General features: G+C 46.5%; 1 protein-coding gene and 2 non-coding genes across 6 annotated transcripts in view; 1 reads left to right on the forward strand and 2 right to left on the reverse strand.

The window, feature by feature from the left end:
• The first annotated feature begins 3,242 nt into the window (after positions 1 to 3,242).
• Positions 3,243 to 24,927, forward strand: part of NFATC3 (nuclear factor of activated T cells 3) — a 123,984-nt gene continuing 102,299 nt past the window's right edge. For all 4 annotated transcript variants that reach the window (XM_066350108.1, XM_066350109.1, XM_066350110.1 and 1 more), the window contains exon 1: positions 3,243 to 3,699. In XM_066350108.1, the coding sequence (XP_066206205.1) occupies positions 3,597 to 3,699 (103 nt within the window). In that variant the 5' untranslated portion in view covers positions 3,243 to 3,596. The remainder of the gene's footprint in view (positions 3,700 to 24,927) is intronic.
• Positions 9,761 to 9,867, reverse strand: LOC136381598 (U6 spliceosomal RNA). Its single transcript, XR_010747091.1, has one exon. It is a non-coding gene; the product is annotated as a U6 spliceosomal RNA (small nuclear RNA).
• Positions 19,172 to 19,247, reverse strand: TRNAS-GGA (transfer RNA serine (anticodon GGA)). The gene has a single exon. It is a non-coding gene; the product is annotated as a tRNA-Ser (tRNA).

Below are 24,927 nucleotides of genomic sequence, written 5' to 3' on the forward strand. Positions count from 1 at the left end.
AAGGGATCACTTGCTCTGCCCTAGACCCCCGATCAAGGCATATAAGAGAAAGCAATCCATGAACAACTAAGATGCCAAAAACCACAGCAAGAAGACTGGACTTTGTGTACATGAATGGGGAACCTCTTACTCCTGCAGTCCTGTACTCTTAGCTCCTTCCAGGTGTCACTCTTGCTCAGAACTCTTCCGTGGCTCTCCACTGCTCTCTGGATCAAATCCAAACTCCTTAGCCTAGTATTTGAGGACAAAGTGCTGACTTCAGCAACTAACTTACTTCGATTGTAGACTGCAGCTGCTCAAGGGCAGTCCTTGTGTCCCTTATGGCCAAACTTGTCATGGGGGTGGTGAGCAGGCATAGAAGAAGTATCAAACAAGAGCTTGTGGGGAGAGGATCTGTGACAGAGAGGTTTTCTAAACTCTGAGTTTCCTCCAAGGTTCCTGTTTCCTCTAATGTGGAACAAGGGGGGCTGGACTAGGCTAAGCTGTATCATACCATGGCTCAGAGGTTACTTGAGAACCTTCAACAATGGGGGCGCAGAGCTAGGCCTAGGACGGCTGATGAAATGGATGGCTTTCCCTAAATCTGAGGCCTGGCTGGCATTCACACAGGAGAGAGAGGGGATGTATAGGGACCCACACAGCTGGCCCAGTCTAGGGTTATATCTGCACTGATCCCTTGAACTTTGGTTTTACAGGGCTCTCAAGGCTGGAGGTGAGTCTGATGGCCTAATGCTATCTGAGAGCTTTGGAGCTGGCCTGAGGAAGAACTATTCTTAACTTGTTCACCTTAAATTAAGGCCACTTAGACACCCAAAACCCTCTCTGGGTTTGTGACCACAACACTTATCTATCCATCCCAGCCATCTTGATTGAGGAGTTCTTAACTCATCACATTTTGGGGATGAGTAAGGCTAGGAAGTGTGGCAGTTCTTCCAAAAACCACAGCAAGGCCTACCCAGGCTGTGGTGCAGTGGATAGAGTGTCGCACTGGGACACAGAGGACCCAGGTTCGAATCCCCAAGGTTGAGGAATTCTGGCCCAAACTGAGGAAAAGGGTTGGAGAGAATTCGTGTATTGGTGTCTGTATGTGGTAGTGGGGCTCTGTCACAGCCTGCAGAGCTCCCAGTCATTGCTGACTTTCTTAGAAGAGTAACATTTTTGCTAACATTGGTGCTCACCCCTGCCCAGCCCTCATCACTCCATGATAGGGTCCTGAGTTTCCTCAAGACTAGAAGGCTTCCTCAAGTCCTGATCCCTTCTAAGTTTTCTTCAGGTGCAGTGGCTGAGAACACAGCTTCATCACCCAGCATTTGATGAATGGGTGAGTTTTTCAAGCCATCTATAATTTCTGTGGTCCCTTCCTAGCAGTGGGAGTGACAGGCCCAGTCTTCCTCTCGTTTTTCCCCTGGCCCAGCTGGCTGAGTCCCTGGTTCAGGTAAAGTCATGTCTAGAGGATAGAGAGGCTAGATAAAAGTCATTTTCTCCATCCAGATGATAACCTGGGAGGTATGTATGTGGGGGCACATTTCAGGGGGACACATCTTGAAATTGTGGGGAATGCAAGGTATTGAACAACCTTCTGGAGCCTTTTACTGTACCAGGGTCATGTTACCTGTGGTTCTAATTGACAGCCCAGCCATCTGCCTGAAGCAGAAGGCTGCAAAGTTAGTGTGGCTTTTGGCCTCTAAATTCTACACTCAGCCCCTCAATGTTGGAGATCCTTTGAAGGCAGGACCACTTATTAGGAGGATGTTACACCCACTTAATGCCATTTGCTCCTTCTCTTTGACTGCTGTCATTCTCTCTGGCCTCTAAACTCCCTCATTCCCAATTGAATCCAGTGATTTTTTCAGAATTCTGAATATGGAAGTACCCTGCTCTACATACACCCTTCTGTGGCTCCTCACTGCCCTCAGAATAAAGTCCAGATACCTTGCAGTGGTCTATAGCACTCTATTCATTCACCTTTTGACTTGTGCTTACTGCAGTTACTTTTGGTCTCCAAGTCTTTGAAAATCTTATTTGTCTGGAACCATCTTCCTTACTTCTTGTCCACCTCTTCAATTTGTATTTAGCCCTTGAAGGATTTGTGGCCAGAGGGATTATGATCTTCTCTGAACTCCTGGCACAGCCCTAATCTCAGCACAATGGTTATAGATTTGGTGGCCTCTCCTCCACCCTTGAAGGGAGACTAATTTATCTTTGCATCCCCACTGGGTTCCTCCGCATAGCTCTTATAGGGATGCTACGCTTCGTGGGGCCTGGAGGTAGGGGAGTGGGTCACCTCTGGGTCTCCCAGCTCCTTGCCTACCCTGCGCCTTGCAGCAGCTATAAGTAAACAAGCTGGGCTGAGCGTCCCCAGGCCCCAGGAGGAGACGTCTTGGGTCATCTCAAGGGAAGAGTCCTGCTGATGAGGGGCTACAAGTGAAAACTGTTCTTTAGATAGTGTCACTTAGCCAGTAACAGCCTCTCGGTTTGGGTAACACGATCCCTTCCGCTCTCATGTATACTAGGATGCAGCGGTCACGAGTTGGTTAGTGTTGCGAGTTCACCACGAGTTTTCTAACTCCCAGTAGGGGATTAGACCCTGCCCATCGGGCTTTGCCGACGCTTCGAATGTGCCGCATGTCTTCGAGGGACCAGTTGCACGATTGGCTCAAGGGGGCTGACAAAGGGAAGTGGGTTTACAGCGACAGGGAGCTTAAACTGACTCCTAGCGCAGCCCAGGTCTCGAGTTCGCTGCATTCTGGCTGGTCCCTCCCTTCTCGAGACCCTGCCATTAGGCTTGGGTATGAGGGTTTGAGTGGCGTCTACGTAACCCTCCCGGGCCAGGATAATATCCTCAAATTCAGTCAAGCAGAGCAATATTGCAGCAGCACGTCCTTGAACCCGTAACCTCAGGGTTCTGGCACCCGTTTCTCGACGTGAGCTCCGCCCAATATGCAAAGAAGTTTTCTCCGATTGGCCGGTAGTGGGCTCAATCCAATTAGAGAAGGCTATCAACCTTATACTGGTGCAAGGGACAGGCTTAGAAGTTGAGGAGGGAAGAGAGACTAAACTACAACTCCCAAGAGGTAGCTGGGCTAGTCAGCTCTCGTGGTCACGTGATTTCCTCCTTCGGGAGACGGGGTCAGGCGGCAAACGGATGAGAAGGGCGGGGCCGTCGGGTTATCCTTCAGCGTCAGTGGCCTATGGGCGGCCCGGTCAGAGGGGCGCGCAGTAGGGGGCGGGGTCGGGTGCGCGGCACGGCGCGGGAGCGCGCGGGCGACGGCGGCGGCGGCGGCGGTGGTGGTAGCGGTGGCAGCGGCAGCGGCGGCGGTGGCGGTGGCTGTTTTGGGGCGGGGAATGTCGGCTGTGGTGACTGTGGCGGTTTAAGACACCAGCGACTGGTAGTGGCGGCAGCTCCTGGTGTGGTTCGGCCCGCGGCCAGCTCTAGAGTTCGGAACGGAACGCTCGGCGTCGCAGTCCCCGCCCGGAAAGTTTGTCGCGGAGCCGCTACCTTCTGGCCGGCGCGGCCCGGCATGAAGCGGCACTGAGGAGCCGCCGCCGCTGTAGCCGCCGCCGCCTGAAGAGCCGCAGCACCCCGGGCCACGCCGATGACTACTGCAAACTGTGGCGCCCACGACGAGCTCGACTTTAAACTCGTCTTTGGCGAGGACGGGGCGCCGGCGCCGGCGCCCCCGGGCTCGCGGCCTGCAGGTGGGTACCGGGCCGGGTGGGACCGGGGAGCGTCTCGCTCACACGAGCTCGCCCTCTCCCTGGTCCTTTGGTCATCCGTTTTTTGGTAGCACCGTGTGTGCGTGCGTGTGGTGAGTGAGGAGCGGATTTAAATCGCTGAGGAGGCGTGTAGGTCGCAGAGACGTGGAAGTGGCCGCGGGCTTGGTGTCAGCGAACTAGTGGGGAACTCGGCTCCGGGATGCCTGTGGCCAATGTACTCCCGGGGTTTGGAGGCTGAGGGTCGGGGCCACTGCCCAAGTGGCGTCTGGTTGTCTCTGCTTTGCAAGCATGGTGCGGAGAAAATGTCCCTAAGTGTAAACGCACTTGGTTTTTTATTTATTCTTAGTCTTTTCTTACTTGAAAGATGCGCATTCTTTAAGTGTAGTTCTCTGAAATTTCGTGCACAAGTCTGTTAAATCTACTTTGCTGGGAGAGTAATGCTATCGTGTAAGTTCCACTTGCGCAAGTTTATGGTCCACATTTAACTAGAGGTGTAACTTATAACGGAACCTTCTGAAACCTAGGGTTTTTTTCTTGAGCAAAGTGTTTCAGAAGATTAGAAGAAAGTGGGGGGCTTTATTCATAATTCTAGAAAGCTCTGGAAGTCGTTTTATTTTAAGAAAATGCTCACCTCGGAAGATGTTTTAAAGAAGATCGTGAATTGAGAAGCCTGGGCACTATTATACGTGTAGGTCACAACAATCAGGAAATAGAAACAGGATGGCTGGGGACTTACAGCTCTCCTGTGACCTGGTTTGAAATACTGTGGTTCATTAAGTTCACTTTCCCTATTACATATGTAGGCGAACTTCAAAAGGGAAATGGATAAGACTAATCCCTATTTATTCTTTCCGGGTATTAGGTGAATTACTTCATGTTCATATTGATGTTCAACAGACTGTTCTGTAGAGTTGCACTGACTCTGAATGTGAGGCATAAGGATTCTTTGGGCTGTATTTGTCTATCAGTTCTTTTAGTCTTTATACAGTGTGTCTGTAAAGTCATGGTGCACTTTTGACTGGTCACAGGAAAGCAACAAAAGACGATAGAAATATGAAATCTGCACCAAATAAAAGGAAAACTCTCCCAGTTTCATACCTATTCAGTGCAGTTCGATGTGGGCTCACGCACAGATTTCTTTTTTTTTTTTTTTTTTACAGAGACAGAGAGTCAGAGAGAGGGATAGACAGGGACAGACGGACAGGAACGGAGAGATGAGGAGCATCAATTATTAGTTTTTCATTGCGCATTGTGACACCTTATTTGTTCATTTATTGCTTTTTCATATGTGCCTTGACCGTGGGCCTTCAGCAGACCCAGTAACCCCTTACTCAAGCTAGCGAACTTGGGTCCAAGCTGATGAGCTTTTGCTCAAACCAAATGAGCCCGTGCTCAAGCTGGCGACCTCGGGGTCTCGAACCTGGGTCCTCAGCATCCCAGTCCTACGTTCTATCCACTGTGCCACCGCTTGGTCAAGCACGCACAGATTTTTTTAGGGCTCCTTAGGTAGCTATCCCATATAGCCTCTACAGACTCGTCGCTGACTGATGGCCTACCAGAACGGGGTTTCTCCACTAAGCTGCCTGTTTCCTTCAACTGCTTATCCCACCAAGTAATGTTATTCCTATGTGGTGGTGCTTCGTTAAAAACGCGCTGATATTCACGTTGCACTTTGGCGAGCCACAGAACACACTGAACTTTCTTCTTTACCGTCCACATCTCGACTGGCATGGCCATGGGCTGCTCCGCTGTATACACGGTGTTACGTCATCATCTGCGCATGCACACATGCTGCCACATCATCCTACAGAAACTGGGAGAGTTTTCCTTTTATTTGGTGCAGATTTCACATTTCTATCATCTTTTGTTGCTTTCCTGTGACCAGTCAAAAGTGCACCATGACTTTACGGACACACTGTATATTAGATGTCTTTTTCAACATAATAAATAATTTACAATAGTTTTGTTGGCTACATTTATTTTAATTCCACTGACATTATTTGAGCACCTATTATGTCCAAGGTATTGTTAGGTACCTTGCAGTGTTATGATAGAGGTAAAAAGGACCAAGGCCCCTCAAGGAGTTTGGGAAATGAGGTTGGGGGGCATCTAACCTGACTAAGCTACTAGGCAGACTGGATATGTTACAGTAGAAGTAGAAAGTGTAAAAGTTGCATTTGTGGAGAGGGTGGTATTGAATTATAATTAGATTGTGATTTAACAAAATAAAAACTAGTTTGAGTGTTTTCATTATAAAGAAGGAATAATTGATGATGTCAGCAAACTTACTGGACACAAACAATTAGAGCCATTATATACCAAATATAAGATCAATAAAGATGTTAACTGAACATATGAGTAATAAAGGAACATCGTCATGTAAAACAGAATTGTATGTACATCCAAAATATTGAGTAACATTTAAACCACATGAAAAAAGCTTATTAAGAAATGATTTTTATTTTTGGCCAAAAGAGCCCAAAAACCTATTTTGGTATTAATGTGGGTCCAGAAGAAGTTAAGGATTGAAATTTGATTTATAACTGAAATTCCCAAAGTTAAACTTGAGCAGTTTTATTTGTGACAGAAAAGTTCACTTTAAAATATTCTAGTAGCTTTAAAAAAATTTGTTTTAAAGTAAGGTGAAATACACAGGACAAACCATTTTAAAGTGAATGAATCAGTGTCATTTTGAATTCATAATGTTGTGCAATGACTACCTAAATCTAGTTCCAAAATATTTTTACCACCCCAAAAGGAAACCCTGAACCCGTTGCACCTCATTCTCCATGACGACCCCCTCCTGGCCCCTGAAAACTGAGTTCTTAATCTGAGATCTGTTTCTGTTGATTTACCTATTCTAAATACTTCAAATAAATGGAATCACATACATGTGACTTTTTGTGTCAGGCCTCTTTCACTTAGCGTAGTGTTTTTGTGGTTCAACCAGTTTGTAGAAGATATTAATGCTTTACTCCTTTCTATGGCTGAATGAGATTTTAGTGTATATAGTCCTCAATTTGTTTGTCCATCCATTGATGATGAATAGTGGTGCTGTGAACATCTTGCAGTTAATTTTTAAATTCTCTTGAGAAAGATGAGTTATATATTCAGAGCTAAGATTTCAAAGTTTTGGTTTGCAAAATTAATTTTCATTTTAGTAAGCATGAGTATGTATGTGGTTTGAAGAAACTAGGTGGATTGAGTGACATGTTTTTGAGGGTTTTTTTGTATTTTTTTTTTCTGAAGTTAGAAACCGGGAGGCAGTCAGACAGACTCCCGCATGCGCCCGACCGGGATCCACCTGGCATGCCCACCAGGGGGCGATGCTCTGCCCATCTGGGGCGTTGCTCTGTTGCAACCAGAGCCATTCTAGCACCTGAGGCAGAGGCCATAGAGCCATCCTCAGCGCCCGGGCCAACTTTGCTCCAATGGAGCCTTGGCTGCTGGAGGGGAAGAGAGAGACAGAGAGGAAGGAGAGGGGGAGGGGTGGAGAAGCAGATAGGCGCCTCTCCTGTGTGCCCCGGCCGGGAATCGAACCCAGGACTTCCGCACGCCAGGCTGACGCTCTACCACTGAGCCAACCGGCCAGGGCCACTAGCGTAGTTTCTTTAACACAGTTGGCACCAATATTTGCTGAATTAGTGAATAAATACTGCTTAAGTTTTGAGTCAATGCTCACTTTTTCTGTGGTAGAGGAAGTTTATGAGACTTATTTCAGTTCTTTGGCTTTTATTGATCAGATCCATAAGACAACAGATCTTATGTAATTTTGGGCACTGCAGGTTTTTCATCTCTAAAGATTTTAGTTGCTTGTATTACATCTAATTTGTTTTTTTAATTCAGTGAGAGAAGGGGAGGCAGAGACAGACTCCTGCATGTGCCCTGACAAGGATCCATCTGGCAAGCCCACTAGGGGGCGATGCTCTGCCCATCTAGGCCATTGCTGTGTGTCTCGGCAACAGAGCTCTTAGGCGGAGTCCATGGAGCCATCCTCAGTGCCCTGAGTCATGGCTGCAGAAGGTGGGGATAAAAGGAGGGGGAGGGAGAGAGAGAGAGAGAGAAGCGAGAGGGAGAGGGGTGGAGAAGCAGATGGATACTTTTGTAAGTGTGCCCAGACCAAGATTCAAATCTGGGACATCCACACGCCCAGCTGATGCTCTACTTCTGAGCCAATGGACCAGGGCTAAACTTACTTTTTCTTTTGCAATAGAGAGAGAGAGGGACAGATAGAGACAGACAGACAAAAAGGGAGAGAGATGAGAAGCATCAATTCTTCATTATGGCTTCTTAGTCTCCTTAGTTGTTCATTGATTGCTTTCTCATATGTGCCTTGACCGGGGTCTCCAGCCAAGCCAGTGATCCCTTGCTCAAGCCAGCGACCTTGGGCTCAAGCGAGTGACCTTGGGCTTAAAGCCAGCAACCATGGAGTCATTCATGTCTATGATCCCATACTCAAGCCAGCTACCCTGCACTCAAGCTGATGAGCCTGTGCTCAAGCCAAAGACCTTGGGATTTCGAACCTGGGTCCTCTCCGTCCCAGTCTGACACTCTGATCACTGCACCACTGCCTGGTCAGGCTCTACTGCCACTTTTTCAAAGGGGAGAAATATCTTAGATACAATATATATTTTTGTAAGAAATTTACTTGATGATAAGATCTGTGAATTTTGTCAGATATCATCACTTTAATACCCAGCTTTTTCATATGTAAAGTTGAAGAGTTTTTCCTATATCAGGGGTCCCCAAACTTTTTACACAGGGGGCCAGTTCACTGTCCCTCAGACCGTTGGAGGGCCGGACTATAAAAAAACTATGAACAAATCCCTATGCACACTGCACATATCTTTTTTTTTTTTTTTTTTTCATTTTTCTGAAGCTGGAAACGGAGAGACAGTCAGACAGACTCCCGCATGCGCCCCACCGGGATCCACCCGGCACGCCCACCAGGGGCTACGCTCTGCCCACCAGGGGGCGATGCTCTGCCCATCCTGGGCGTCGCCATGTTGCGACCAGAGCCACTCTAGCGCCTGAGGCAGAGGCCACAGAGCCATCCCCAGCGCCCGGGCCATCTTTGCTCCAATGGAGCCTTGTCTGCGGGAGGGGAAGAGAGAGACAGAGAGGAAAGCGCGGCAGAGGGGTGGAGAAGCAAATGGGCGCTTCTCCTGTGTGCCCTGGCCGGGAATTGAACCCGGGTCCTCCGCACGCTAGGCTGACGCTCTACCGCTGAGCCAACCGGCCAGGGCACATATCTTATTTTAAAGTAAAAAAACAAAACGGGAACAAATACAATATTTAAAATAAAGAACAAGTAAATTTAAATCAACAAACTGACCAGTATTTCAATGGGAACTATGCTCCTCTCACTGACCACCAATAAAAGAGGTGCCCCTTCTGGAAGTGTGGCAGGGGCCGAATAAATGGTCTCAGGGGGCCGCATGTGGCCTGCGGGCCGTAGTTTGGGGACCCCTGTCCTATATCATTGTCTCTTTCTCTCTCTCTTTGGTCATTGTCTCGTCTTTAATCAGTAGTGTTTTTATTTGTTTAGTGCTTAGAGATCTGATTTCTGTTTCTTTATAATTTATTCTCAGATAATTTTATGTTCACATTTTTCAGTTTTTTTTTTAATTTTTTTTTTTTTTGTATTTTTCTGAAGCTGGAAATGGGGAGGCAGTCAGACTCCTGCATGCGCCCGACCGGGATCCACCTGGCACGCCCACCAGGAGGCGATGCTCTGCCCATCCGGGGCGTTGCTCTGTCGTGACCAGAGCCACTCTAGCGCCTGGGGCAGAGGCCAAGGAGCCATCCCCAGCGCCCGGGCCATCTTTTGCTCCAATGGAGCCTTGGTTGCGGGAGGGGAAGAGAGAGACAGAGAGGAAGGAGAGGGGGAGGGGCAGAGAAGCAGATGGGCGCCTCTCCTGTGTGCCCTGGCCGGGAATCGAACCTGGGACTTCCGCACGCCAGGCCGACGCTCTACCACTCTGCCAGGCCGGAGTGAGCCAACTGGCCAGAGCCACATTTTCAGTTTTTTTTTTGTTTGTTTTTTTTAATGGAACGCTTCACGAATTTGCGTGTCATCCTTGCGCAGGGGCCATGCTAATCTTCTCTGTATCGTTCCAATTTTAGTATATGTGCTGCTGAAACGAGCACCACATTTTCAGTTTTTATTGATAATTTTTGCTCAACATATAACTTGTGTTAAATGAGTTAATGTACAGGGTGGAGCAAAAGTAGGTTTACAGTTATGAGTACATGAAACAAGAAATTTATTCTTGTATTACTATTAATTATTGTATTATTTTCCATATGAGCAATGTAAACCTACTTTTGCCACACCCTGTATTTAAGGCTCTTGGCATAGTCCATGGTCCAGTGGTGCTCATTAAGTGGTGGTAATTAACAGAGCTTTAAAAATATGCACACTCAGCCTGACCAAGTGGTGGTGCAGTGGATAGAGCATCGACCTGGGATGCAGAGGACCCAGGTCAAAACCCCAAGGTTGCTGGCTTGAGTGCGGGCTCACAGCTTGAGTGTGGGCTTACAGCTTGAGTGTGGGGTCACTGGCTTGAGTGTGGGATCATAGATATGACCCCATGGTTGCTGGCTTTTCTTAGCACCTGAGGAGGAGGCCATGGAGCCCTCCTCAGCCCAGGGCCAACTCACTCCAATCAAGCTATGGCTGCAAGAGGGGGAGAGAGAGTGAGAGTGAGAGAGAGAGAGAAGCAAGAGGGGGAGGGGTGGAGAAGCAGATGGGAATTTCTCCTGTGTGCCTTGACCAGGAATCGAACCTGGGCTAGCCACACTCTGGGTTGCCGCTCTACCACTGAGTCAAACAGCCAGGGCCCTATGATTCTTTTCTATTTTATCTCCTTTTTCATATCTTGGTAAAGTTAACTATTGAAGGTCGTTCACTTTTAATTATGTTTTTCTGCTTTCTTGAATGAAGTTGTTACTGACTCAGTGTGGTGTAAAGATGGTTGATTTGCTATCCATACTAAGTATAATTGGATATTTAAATCAGTATGAAAAAAGGGAAGTTGCTTGTATGGTTTCCTGTAGAAATTTAATGGTGTGTTTGTACTGTGCCAAAGGATTTGGTTACTGCTGAGCCTTACTTTCATACCACAGACCAGCTTTTTCTTTAGACTTGAATACAGTGAGACTATGTATTAGGTGATTGAGTCACTGATAACATTTCACTATTTAACTTGGAAGAAGTATTTAATACTGTGTTCCTCTGACACTTATAATCGGGGTAGAGGATTCTACTGTAGGTATTAGCAGAATTTTGTGATAGAGATTAGTGAATAAATGTATTTTAGTGAGTGAAAAACTGAGGAAAAACTTTTTGTTATATTGTGGTTTTTTTTGTTTTGTTTTTTGTTTTTGGCAGAGACAGAGAGTCAGAGAGAGAGACACAGATAGGGACAAGCAGACAGGAAGGGAGAGAGATGAGAAGCATCAGTTCTTCATTGCGGCTCCTTAGTTGTTCACTTATTGATTTCTCATATGTGCCTTGACTGGGGGCTACAGCAGACTGAGTGACCCCTTGCTCTGAGCCACCAACCTTGGGCTCAAGCTGGTGAGCGTTGCTCAAACCAAATGAGCCTGTGCTCAAGCTGGCCACCTTGGGGTCTCGAACCTGGGTTCTCCACATCCTAGTCCGATGTTCTATCCATGGTGCCACTGCCTGGTCAGTCTGTTATATTGTTTTGTTAAAATTTCATCATTGTAAGAGCATTGCTCTACTTGTGTTTTCATAGATTTTCCTATTTGCCAAGACAAGGAATATTTTGACATATATTCTAAACTATTTCCAGAGGTAATACTGTAGTAGTTTTATTAGATGATATACTAATTAAAACTTGGGTATTATGTACATGATCAAGAAATTGTGGGGTCTAGTATGGCCTGTATCTTAAGCATTTGAGAGCATTTAAGATATTAATTTAGGATAAGTTGTAAAATCAACTTACTATTATGCATTGTCTTTCTGTGGCAACCAGTAAACTTTGCTTAAAATTATATGTATTTTTAGTGAAGGCATATCCCAAGCTCTGCTTTTGAGTTTTGCTCTATGTTTATTTTTTTCTTGAAGTCTAATCATAAAGACATTTCAGTAAGAAATAGTGGATTTTTTTTCTTGAAAGAAAGTAATAAAATACTGATATATAAAATGGAAATCTTTTAAGAGAATATAATGATTGAAGTTGTATGTGTCCGTTACTTTTCTTCTTAGTGTTTAGTAGTTGTTGATGATTCAATATAGTGATGTTTCATTTTAAATAAGTGCGGTTGAGGAAGCCATAATACAGTGAAGTCAATTGCATTACTCTTAAGCCATAGGAAACCTGAGTAGGTTGAGCCTCATTTGATAGTACGCATGAGTTTGCTCACTGCAGTAACATAAATAAGGGAGGTGTTGTCTAAAGCTGTCCTGGTGGGTTAGGGGAGTAGACACAGCAGACTTGGCAGTAAGCCTGGCTTCTAAAACAAAATCCAAGTCATCAAATTTGCCCAGGCATGCCATATGAGGTTCAAGTAACAGTGGAATTTAAGAGGAGTGAGTTTGTTCAGGGAGGCTTAGGAGAGTCACAAGCAGGAGCAAGCTTTTTAACAGCCATAATTTTAAGTCACACAGCATGTCTGCATATATTTCCGCATATCTGGTAATGTTTATATAATTATATTACACGACTCTCACCTGTTTGACTTTGGTAAACTTTAGAAGAGAGCACAACTGGAACTGTAAGATTTGCAGTATGGTCTGTCAATTAATGGTCTTTGAAGTGATAGCTGAAATTTAATCATTGGACAGTTCTAGTTAACATATTAGTATTCCTGTGTGTAAGGGAACTACATGTCTGTGAAAGCCTGAAAACCCCAGGTACACTAGAGAAGTAACTTGGAGGCTTCATTTTTCAAAAAAATGTACAGTTTCAGTATGCTTATGTTACAGAAGCAGGTGAAAGTTTTTATGTTTTAAAATACTTTTTCAGTGTCTTAAATTAAATTTTTATATTTTGTGTTACGTTTTCATCAGCTTTGCTGTTTAATTAGAAACTAGGTAGGATTATGTGAGTTTTGAAATTATAAACTTTGTACAGTAGTTGATTTGTGTCATATAAAAATTTTTTTTGAGAGAGAGGGGGAGTGGGGGCATAAACTGGTTGTTCCACTTAGTTGTGTACCCATTGACTGCTTCTCATATGTGCCCTGACCAGGGCTCCAACTGGTGACCTTGGGGTTGAGCAGTTGCTCACAGTATCTGGCCTGCGACCCTGGGGTTGAACCGGTGACCTCAGAACTCCAGGAGGATGCTCTGTCCACTGTGCCATGGGCCAGGGCTAAAAATATTTCTAAAAGCAGTTTTTTACATCAAGGTAATCATTGATTCAATCACTTTAATGGACAGTTTGTGAGTTCAACTTAAACGTAAACATTTTTCAGTATTGCTTTAAAAAAGGTTTGCCTGACCTGTGGTGGCGCAGTGGCTAAAGCATCAACCTAGAACACTGAAGTTGCTGGTTCGAAATCCTGGGATTGCCTGGTCAAGGCACATATGGGAGTTGATGCTTCCTGCCCCTCTCCCCTCTAAAATAAATAAAATCTTTTAAAAAAATGTTAAAAAGGTTGTTAATAGAAATGACATTCAAGGAAAAAATGACATTCAAAAATGTTGAAGCTGGCCCTGACTGGGTTGCTCAGTGGATAGAGTGTCCTGGCACACTGAGGTTGCAGGTTCTATCTCCGGTCAGGGCTCATATGAGAAAAGACCAATGAATGCACAGCTAAATGGAACAATAAGTGGAACAATGAATCAATGCTTCTTTCTCTCTTTCTCTCTCTGACTTCCGCCTTTTCTCCTCTCTCTCCTCCCTTTTCCTTTCTTACAAATCAGTGGAAAAAATTTTTTAAAATTGCTGAATCTAGATGATGGGTATGTGGGAACTTTTTTTTTTTTTTTTTTTTTAGAGAGAGAGAGAGACACACACACACACACACACACACACACACACACACACCGGAAGGGAGAGAGAAGAGATGCATCAACTTGTAGTTGTGGCTCCTTAGCTGTTCACTGATTGCTTCTCATACGTGTCTTGATGGGGTGAGGGGCTCCAGCCCAGCCAGTGGCCCCTTGCTCAAGCCAGTGACCTTGGCCTTGAAGTTTCAAAACTGAGTCCTCAGCATCGCAGGCCAATGTTTTATCCACTGTGCCACTGCCTGGTCATGCTTGTGAATGTTTTAAAATTTCCATAATAAGGAATACTACTCAGCCATAAGAAATGATGACATCGGATCATTTACAACAACATGGATGGACCTTGATAACATTATACTGAGCGAAATAAGTAAATCAGAAAAAACTAAGAACTATATGATTCCATACATAGGTGGGACATAAAAATGAGACTCAGAGACATGGACAAGAGTGTAGGGGTTACAGGGTGGGGGGGGGGGGAGAGAGAGGGGCACAAAGAAAACCAGTTAGAAGGTGACAGAAGACAATTGGACTTTGGGTGATGGGAATGCAGCATAATCAAATGTCAAAATAACCTAGAGATGTTTTCTCTGAACATAGGTACCCTGATTTATCAATGTCACCCCATTAAAGTTAATTTAAAAAATTTTCCATAATAAAATGTTAAAAAATTGTAGAAAAACTCTTCAAGTTCTGTAAGATACAGATTAGGATACAAAAGATGTTCACTTAAAAAAAATAGCATTGTCTGACCTGTGGTGGCGCAGTGGATAAAGCGTCAACCTGGAAATGCTGAGGTTGCCGGTTTGAAACCCTGGGCTTGCCTGGTCAAGGCACATATGGGAGTTGATGCTTCCAGCTCCTCCCGCCTTCTCTCTCTCCTCTCTCTCTCTCTCCGTCTCTCTCTCTCTCCCTCTCTCCTCTCTAAAAATGAATAAAAAAAAATAAAAATAAAAAATAGCAAATATAGCATTGTGAAGTTAATTGGATTTGCTGTTGTAATTTTTAAAAACTGGTTTGCCTGACCAGGTGGTGGCGCAGTGGATAGAGCGTCAGACTGGGATGCGGAGGACCCAGGTTCGAGACCCTGAGGTTGCCAGCTTGAGCGCGAGCTCATCTGGTTTGAGCAAAGCTCACCAACTTGGACCTAACTAAGGTCACTGGCTCCAGCAAGGGGTTACTCTGTCTGCTGTAGCCCCACGGTGAAGCAACATATGAGAAAGCAATCAATGTACAACTAAAGTGCCACAATGAAAAACTGATGATTGATGCTTCTCATCTTTCTCCATTCCTGTCTGTCTGTCCCTACCTATTCCTCTCTCTGACTCTCTCTGTCTCTAAAAAAATAATAAAAAACAAAATAGCCTGACTGAGCGGTGGTGCAGTGGATGGAGCATTGGACTGGGATGCGGAGGGCCCGGGTTCGAGACCCTGAGGTCGCCAGCTTGAGCGTGGGCTCATCTGGTTTGAGCAGAGCTCGCCGGCTTGGACCCAAGGTTGCTGGCTCGAGCAAGGGGTTGCTTGGTTTGCGGAAGGCCCCGGTCGGGGCAGTGAGAAAGCAATCAATGAACACTAAGGTGTCGCAAGAAAAACTAATGATTGATGCTTCTCATCTCTCTCCATTCCTGTCTGTCCCTGTCTATTTCTCTCTCTGACTCTGTCTCTGTAAAAATAAATAAATAAATAAAAATAAAAAAAGTAAAATCACTGCACCTGCTGAGTAAAAAAAACAACAACACATTGGCCCTGGCCAGTTGGCTCAGCGGTAGAACGTTGGCCTGGTGTGCAGGGGACCCGGGTTTGATTCCCGGCCAGGGCACATAGGAGTAGCGCCCATTTGCTTCTCCACCCCCCCTTCCTTCCTCTCTGTCTCTCTCTTCCCCTCCTGCAGCCAAGGCTCCATTGGAGCAGAGATGGCCCGGGCGCTGGGGATGGCTCCTTGGCCTGTGCCCCAGGCGCTAGAGTGGCTCTGGTCGCAGCAGAGCGACGCCCCGGAGGGGCAGAGCATCGCCCCCTGGTGGGCAGAGCGTCGCCCCTGGTGGACATGCCGGGTGGATCCTGGTCGGGCGCATGTGGGAGTCTGTCTGACTGTCTCTCCCCGTTTCCAGCTTCAGAAAAATAAAAAAACAAAACAAAACAAAACAAAAAAACACTAGTTTAACAAATAAATAAAAATTAGGCCTGACCAGGCGGTTGCGCAGTGGATAGAGCGTCGGACTGGGATGCAGAGGACCAAGGTTCGAGACCCCGAGGTCACCAGCTTGAGCTCGGGCTCATCTGGTTTGAATAAAAGACCACCAGGCCCTGGCCGGTTGGCTCAGAGGTAGAGCGTCGGCCTGGCGTGCAGGAGTCCCGGGTTCGATTCCCAGCCAGGGCACACAGGAGAAGCGCCCATCTGATTCTCCAACCCCCCCCCCCTCCTTCCTCTCTGTCTCTCTCTTCCCCTTCCGCAGCCAAGGCTCCATTGGAGCAAAGATGGCCCGGGCGCTGGGGATGGCTCCTTGGCCTCTACCCCAGGCGCTAGAGTGGCTCTGGTTGCGGCAGAGCGACGCCCCGGAGGGGCAGAGCATCGCCCCCTGGTGAGCAGAGCATCGCCCCTGGTGGGCGTGCCGGGTGGATCCTGGTCGGGCGCATGTGGGAGTCTGTCTGACTGTCTCTCCCCGTTTCCAGCTTCAGAAAAATACAAAAAAAAAAAAAAAAAAAAGCCCACCAGCTTGAACCCAAGGTCACTGGCTCCAGCAAGGGGTCACTTGGTCTGTTGAAGGCCCGCGGTCAAGGCACATATGAGAAAGCAATCAATGAACAACTAAGGTGTTGCAACGCACAATGAAAAACTAATGATTGATGCTTCTCATCTCTCTCTCTGTTCCTGTCTGTCTGTCCCTGTCTATCCCTCTCTCTGACTCTCTCTCTCTGTCTCTGTAAAAAATAAATAAATAAATTTACAAAAAAAAAAGTTGCATGTCTGATTTTCAAAACCCATTTCTTTCTCTCTCTCTCTCTTTTTTAAATTATTATTATTTATTTATTCATTTTAGAGGGGGGAGAGAGAGAGAGAGAGAGGGAAGGGGAGGAGGAGCAGGAAGCTTCAACTCCCATATGTGCCTTGACCGGGCAAGCCCAGGGTTTTGAACCGGCAACCTCAGCATTCCAGGTTGACGCTTTATCCACTGCGCCACCACAGGTCAGGCCTCTCTTTTTTTTTTTAGCGAGAGAGAAACAAACAGGAATGGAGAGAGATGAGAAGCATCAGTTTGTAGTTGCTGCACTTTAGTTGTTAGTTGATTTCTTCTCGTATGTTTCTTGATTGAGTAGAGGTTTCCAGCTAAGCCAGTGATGCCTTGCTCAAACCAGTGACCTTGGGCTTCAAGCCCGTGACCTTTGTGCTCAAGTTGGTGACCGTGGGGTCATGTCTATGATCCCACACTCAAGCCAGCAACCCTGTGCTCAAGCTGGTGAGCCTATGCTCAAGCGACCTTGGGGTTTCAAACCTGGGTCCTCAGCATCTCTGGTTGACACTCTATTCACTGAGTCGTCACCTGGTTAGGTCCCATTTCTTTTTTCGATTGGGTAATGTTAACAGTGGTTGAAATGAGTTAGTTGTATATATAAGTAGGAAGTAAACTGATTTTTGATGTATTTTGAGTAGGTATTTAAAATTTTTTTTTATTTTTATATATATATATATTTTATTTTTTTACAGAGACAGAGAGAGAGTCGGAGAGAAGGATAGATAGGAACAGACAGATAGGAAGGGAAAGATGAGAATCATCAATTTTTTGTTGCGGCACTTTAATTGTTCATTGATTGATTTCTCATATGTGCCTTGACCGTGGGCCTTCAGCAGACTGAGTGACCCCTTGCTCGAGCCAGCAACCTTGGGTCCAAGCTGGTGAGCTTTGCTCAAACCAGATGAGGTCGCCAGTTTGGTCTCGAACCTGGGTCCTCTGCATCCCAGTCTGATGCTCTATCCACTGCACCACCGCCTGGTTAGGCTCTGCTTGAAAATCTCAACAGTATTTTTCACAGCCTTGAATTTTGATCATTTTTCTTTTTCTTTTTTATTTGTGTTCTGTTAGGTAAGTATTTATTTATTTATTTGGGTGAAAAGAGGGGTAGATAGTGAGGCATATTCTCACATGCTTCCTGACTGGGATTCATCTGGCCACTCTATCTAGGGCCAGTGCTTGGTTACTGAGCTATTTTTAGCACCTGAGGCTGTTATGCTCCAAAAGAGCTATCCTCAGTGCCCGAGGCCACGCTGGAACCAATCAAGCCACTGACTGTGGGAGGGGAAGGGGGAGAGATAGTGGGGAGAAGCAGATGGTTGCTTCTCCTGTGTGTGCTGACTGGGAATCCAACCTGGATTGTTCATACACCACACTGATGCTCTATCTACTGAGCCACTGGCCAGAACCTGGTAGGTAAATATTTAATTCACTGTTATTGAGTACCTATTATTTGCAGGGTATTTTTATTTACAATATTGCTAAGTCTCATGATAACCTAAAAAGGTAAGTGTTTTCATTTTATACCTGCAGATACATAAATGCAGATAGAATTGACCATCTGGAAAGTTGAAGAGTTGGTATTTGAACCCTGGTTTTGTTTTTTTTTCCTGAAGTTGGAAACCGGGAGGCAGTCAGACAGACTCCCGCATGTGCCCGACCTGGATCCACCCAGCATGCCCACCAGGGGGTGATGCTTTGCTTATCTGGGGCGTTGCTCTGCCGCGACCAGAGCCATTCCAGCACCTGAGGCAGAGGCCACGGAGCCATCCTCAGCGCCCAGGCAAACTTTGCTCCAATGGAGCCTTGGCTGCAGGAAGAGAAGAGAAAGACAGGAAGGAGAGGGGGAGGGGTTGAGAAGCAGATGGGCGCTTCTCCTGTGTGCCCTGGCCGGGAATCGAACCCGGGACTCCTGCACGCCAGGCCGATGTTCTACCACTGAGCCAACCGGCCAGGGCCTTGAAGCCTGGTTATTTGACTTGGACTCTTTCAGTTATGCCTCTTGCCTTATTTACCACTACTAGAAAGACTTTAGTACAGAAATATTCAAGTTTTCCTTTGGTGAAACTACTCATGGCAAACACATGTAATAAAAAATATTAATATCTGAGCAAGGATTTACAAGTTAAATGTGTATTACTGTGACTAGATTTTCTGCCTTTTTTTTTTTTTTTTTTTTTTTTGTATTTTTCTGAAGCTGGAAACGGAGGCAGTCAGACTCCTGCATGCGCCCCACCGGGATCCACCCGGCACGCCCACCAGGGGGCGATGCTCTGTCCATCCGGGGGGTCGTTCTGTAGCTACCAGAGCCACTCTAGCGCCTGGGGCAGAGGCCAAGGAGCCATCCCCAGCGCCCGGGCCATCTTTGCTCCAATGGAGCCTCGGCTGCGGGAGGGAAAGAGAGAGACAGAGAGGAAGGATAGGAGGAGGGGTGGAGAAGCAGATGGGCGCCTCTCCTGTGTGCCCTGGCCGGGAATCGAACCCGGGACTTCTGCACTCCAGGCCGACGCTCTACCACTGAGCCAACCGGCCAGGGCCAAGTTCAGAATTTTTAAAATGCCAAAAAAAAATAAATAAATTTCTAGTTATAACTTTAAAAAAAAAAAATCATTTTTGTGGCCCTGGCCGGTTTGCTCAGTGGTAGAACGATACCTGGTCCAGGCTCACAAAAGAAGCACCCACCTGCTTCTCCACTCCTCTCTTGCGTGTCTCTCTCTCTCTCTCTCTCTCTCTCTCTCTCTCTTCCTCCCTCACAGCCATGGCTCACATGGTTCTAGCAAAAGTTGCGCTGGGTGCTAAGGATTGCTCCATGGCCTCATCTCAGGCACTAAAATAGGTTGGTTGCCAGCAACGTCCCAGACAGGCAGAGCATCGCCTGATAGGGGGCTGCTGGGTGGATCCCGGTTGGGACACGTGTGGGATTCTGTCTCTGCCTACTGCTTCTCACTTAAAAATAAATAAATAAATAAAATAAAATGGCCCTGGCCGGTTGGCTCAGCGGTAGAGCGTCGGCCTGGCGTGCGGGGGACCGAGGTTCGATTCCCGGCCAGGGCACATAGGAGAAGCGCCCATTTGCTTCTCCAACACCCCTCTTTCCTCTCTGTCTCTCTCTTCCCCTCCCGCAGCCAGGGCTCCATTGGAGCAAAGATGGCCCGGGCGCTGGGGATGGCTCCTTGACCTCTGTCCCAGGCGCTAGAGTGGCTCTGGTCACGGCAGAGCGATGCCCCGGAGGGGCAGAGCACCGCCCCCTGATGTGCAGAGCATCGCCCCTGGTGGGCGTGCCGGGTAGATCCCCATCGGGCGCATGCGGGAGTCTGTCTGACTGTCTCTCCCCGTTTCCAGCTTCAGAAAAATACAAAAAAAAAAAAAAAAATGCTTTCACACGTTCCAAAAAATATGACTACAGCCTGACCAGGTGGTGATGCAGTGGATAGAGTGTCTGACTGGGATGCAGAGGACCCAGGTTTGAGATCCGGAGGTCACCAGCTTGAGCGCGGGCTCATCTGGTTTGAGCAAAAGCTTACCAGCTTGGACCCATGGTCGTTGGCTCGAGTAAGGGGTTACTTGGTCTGCTGAAGGCCCGCGGTCAAGGCACATATGAGAAAACAATCAATGAACAACTAAGGTGTTGCAACGCGCAACAAAAAACTAATGATTGATGCTTCTTATTTATCTGTTTCTGTCTATCCCTCTCTCTAACTCTCTGTCTCTGTAAAAAAATAAAATAAAATAAAACTTGTTTAAAAAAAACAATATGGCCTGACCTGTGGTGGCGCAGTGGATAAAGTGTTGACCTGGAATGCTGAGGTCGCCGGTTCAAAACCCTGCACTTGTCTGGTCAAGGCACATATGGGAGTTGTTACTTCCAGCCCCCCCCCCCCCCCAAAATGAATAAAAAAAATAAAAAACAAACCCTAACCTTTAAAAAAAAACAAAAAAACAAAAAAAAACAATATGACTACAACTTATTTCTTTGGTTTAATTTAGAACCCAAGGAAAACTACTCTACCTTCTATAGCCACTAACACTGATAGGCTTTTTTTTCCTTGATATTTTGATCAGTTTGCCATCTGCCACTTATTTTTATGTCCCAAGAGCAGTACTGCCTGATGGGCTTCTCTTTGTCTAATACCTGTTTCTTTAGACACACACCCAGTTGTTTTTGAGCTTTTCCAGAACTCTTCTTTTCAGAGCAAAGGCAAGAAGGCCCTTTTGTTTTGTTAGCTAGTAAATGTTGACTTATCACTATTTTGAAACTTTTGTTGACTTTTATCATCTGATCGCTATTTGAAAGGAAGAGTAATACTTTAAATTTCTAGTTTAAACATTTGCAAATAGTTATATTTGGTTGAGGAAGGAAAAGAGATGCAAACACTGGCATTATAAGTCAGGAAGGACTTTTCCAGAAGCCTTCATTTCATTGACTAAAATTGGGTTACTTTCCCTTTCCTAAATTAGTCACTGGTAAAGACTGATGGAATTATTCTTAGCCAGTCAGGCCCATCCCTTGGCCTGAGGATGTGGTTGGCTTCCCCTTAACCACATGGCTGCATGGGAGAGAAGTGGCTATATGGAAGAAAATCGGTTGAGAGGAAGGAGAAAATAGATGCCTAGGGTGGGGGTTGGGGATGGAATCAACCAAAAGAATCTTCTGCACTTGCTATTCATAGTATGCTAGCAATTGAGGAACTTTAAAATACAAACATGACTTTTACTATGCCTTTGCTTTTTCTGGCATTGGCTTTTACTATGTAATTACTTTTTCTGGCATTGGCTTTTTCCCTTGTGTTGTCAAGGTTCTTGGAGGTGGACAGTGGGAGCTTATATAAGTGTAAAGAATGAAGTATGGTTGGTAGCTTTCTGTTTCTTATATGGTTCAAGTGGAATCAGATGGTCAAGCAGATACACAAAAGCATAAAGTCGGAGTCATCTAGTTAAGTCAATCCTGATTTTTTAAAAATAGAAATAAAGTATTAAGACCATTTTTTAAAAGTGTGCTATTTTAAGGCTAGTTTGAAAGGAACTAGTAGTGTTAAAAGACAAAATAGACTGTAGAGAGGGAGGGAGCTGGAGGAGAGTATGGTAATAGACAAAGACTTGACTTGGGGGGGTAAACACACAGTATGGTATACAGAAATGTGTTGTAAAATTGGGCACCTAAAACCGTATAATTATGTTAACCAGTGTCACCCCAGTAAATTCAGTTAAGAAAATAAAATAAAATAAAATAGCCTGCCAGGTTGTGGCACAGTAGATAGAGCATCGGCCTGGAATGCTGAGGACCCACTTTTAAAACCCTAAGGTCATCAACTTGAATGCAGGCTCATTTCGCTTGAGCACGGGCTCACCAGCTTGAGGGTGAGATCATAGACATGACCCCATGTCACTGGCTTGAGCCAAAGGTCTCTGGCTCGAAGCCCAAGGTTGCTGGCTTGAGCAAGGGTTCACTGGCTCATCTGGAACCTGCTGATCAAGGCACATATGAGAAGCAATCAGTGAACAACTAAAGGGCTGCAACTACAAGCTGATGCTTCTCATCTCTCTCCCTTTCTATCTGTGTCTCTCTAAATAAATAAAGCACTGTATTTTGACACTCCTCCCAAAAAAGATAAAATAGAAGGATATGCGTTGGGAAAAGAAAATAGAAACCTGACTAGAATATTGTGGCCCTGGCTGGTTGGCTCAGGGATAGAGCAACAACCTGGCATGTGAATGCCCCAGATTCGATTGCCAGTCAGGGCACACAGGAGAAGCTCCCATCTGCTTCTCACCCCTCCCCCTCTTCTCTCTCTCTCTCTCTCTCTCTTCCCCTACTGCAACCATGGCTCAATTGGAATGAGTTGGCCCTGGGCACTGAGGATGGCTCCATGAGCTCCACCTCAGGTGCTAAGAAGAGCTCAGTTGCTGAGCAATGGAGCAGCGCCCCAGATGGGCAGAGCATAAACCCCTAGTGGGCTTGCTGGGCGGATCCCGGTCCGGGAACGTGCAGGAGTCTGTCTCTGCTTCCCCTCCTCTCACTGAATAAAACAATATATATATATTTTATAAGATCTTAAGAGGCCAGCTGCAATCGGGCTGGAAAGTTGGTGGTCAGAAACAGGGTGTGCTGGCTCCAGGCCTGTCCCCTTTGCATTCGGAGGGCCCCAGGCACTGCCCGTGGGCCACCCCGTGGCCCCGCGCTCCTGCCAGCGCCCTCTGGGGCCAGTCTGTTCACTGCATGGAGTGTGGCTTGGTGGCCTGGTTTTGTGCATTCGTGCTGCGGTTTTAGCAGCCCCGCGAGCGGTGTGGCCTGTGGCCGTGGGTTCCGGACTCTGGCTGGCTTCCTCCTGCGTGCTTTGGAATCAGCCCCACCCGGCAAGTGGCCGCCTGTCTGTTCTGCTTCACACCTTCACTGTTGGCTGGAGACATTTGTAGCTCTTTTCCACTTTTAAGAAACCTGACCATTTGTAATAAATTCTTAGACTGGAAATTAAAAAAAAAAAAAAGATCTTAAGAGGGAAGGGACCTCAAGTCTGTTAGCAGAGTGAATATTCTAAAACAGTGGTCAGCAAACCTTGGCTCTTTGGCCCCTTGAGTGCGGGCGCAAAGACCAGCTTAAGAGTACCCTAATTAAGTTAATAACAGTGTACCTACCTATATAGTTTAAGTTTAAAAAATTTGGCTCCCAAAAGAAATTTCAATCGTTGTACCGTTGATATTTGGCTCTGTTGACTAATGAGTTTGCCGACCACTGAACCAAAACATTCAGTCTTTTAATAAAATTTATTGTGTTACTTTATCGGAGTGTGTAAAGCCAGTAGCCACGGCCACCACCACAGCCTCCTGGCCCATGCAGGTTCAGGTTTGATTCGGACAGACGATAATGAAACAACGGAGTCAAGAACTGGTGGGCCATTAGCTTTAATCCTAGCTTGCACTCGGTGGGCAAAAATACACACAGTGGGAAAAAACTTCACTTTCCATTCAGGGCTCCCAAAGCCACTGACTTATCCGAGTTTCCTAGAATTAAAAGTTTTCTACTTCACCAGCCTTATTCACCTCTGTTCCCCATCTCCTTTTCTCTGCACAAACTGACTTCTCCTTCAGCACTCTGCCATCTTGGCTGCTTCTCCTCTCTTCCACGTGGCCTTTCTCTGTTCTCCAGCATGGACTCCTCTGCCCCATTTTATAGTGTAGAAATCAAAACCTTTAATCCAATATATAAGCAAGGAAGTCTTTGATACAGCCACTTATCTGAGGAATAAATGGGATTCCTCATAAGAGTGCACCACCCCACATCATGCAACAGTCAAGGGTGGGGAAAAGCTTAGTTTTGAAAAGATCTTAGTATTAAAAGGGTGGGAAAGGCTTAGTCTTAAAACTAAGCCTTAGGCTATAACAGGGGTTGGGAACCTATAGCTCCTGAGCCAGATGTGGCTCTTTTTTTTTTTGTATTTTTCCGAAGCTGGAAACCGGGAGAGACAGTCAGACAGACTCCCGCATGCGCCTGACCGGGATCCACCCGGCACGCCCACCAGGGGGCGACGCTCTGCCCCTCCAGGGTGTCACTCTGCCACGACCAGAGCCAATCTAGCGCCTGGGGCAGAGGCCAAGGCCCAGATGTGGCTCTTGATGGCTACATCTGGCTCGCAGATAGATCTTTAATAAAAAAAATAATAACGGCCCTGGCCGGTTGGCTCAGTGGTAGAGCATCGGCCTGGCGTGCAAGGGGTCCCGGGTTCAATTCCCGGCCAGGGCACACAGGAGAAGCGCCCATCTGCTTCTCCACCCCTCCTCCTCTCCTTCCTCTCTGTCTCTCTCTTCTCCTCCCGCAGTGAGGCTCCATTGGAGCAAAAATGGCCCGGGCGCTGAGGATGGCTCCTTGGCCTCTGCCCCAGGCGCTAGAGTGGCTCTGGTCATGGCAGAGTGACGCCCCGGAGGGGCAGAGCATCGCCCCCTGGTGGGCAGAGCGTCGCCCCCTGGTGGGCGTGCCGGGTGGATCCCGGTCCGGCGCATGCGGGAGGCTGTCTTACTGTCTCTCCCCGTTTCTAGCTTCGGAAAAATACAAAAAAAAAAAAAATAATAATAACGTTAAAATATAAAACATTCTCATGTATTACAATTCATTCATTTCCTACCGCTCATGTTCATGGTTGCGGGTGGCTGGAGCCAATCACAGCTGTCCTCCGGGACAACAACAAATTTTTATTGGATAATGCGTAATGTACACGGGTCGTT

Source organism: Saccopteryx leptura, chromosome 9 (assembly GCF_036850995.1).
Source record: "Saccopteryx leptura isolate mSacLep1 chromosome 9, mSacLep1_pri_phased_curated, whole genome shotgun sequence".
Classification (NCBI taxonomy): Eukaryota; Metazoa; Chordata; class Mammalia; order Chiroptera; family Emballonuridae; genus Saccopteryx; species Saccopteryx leptura.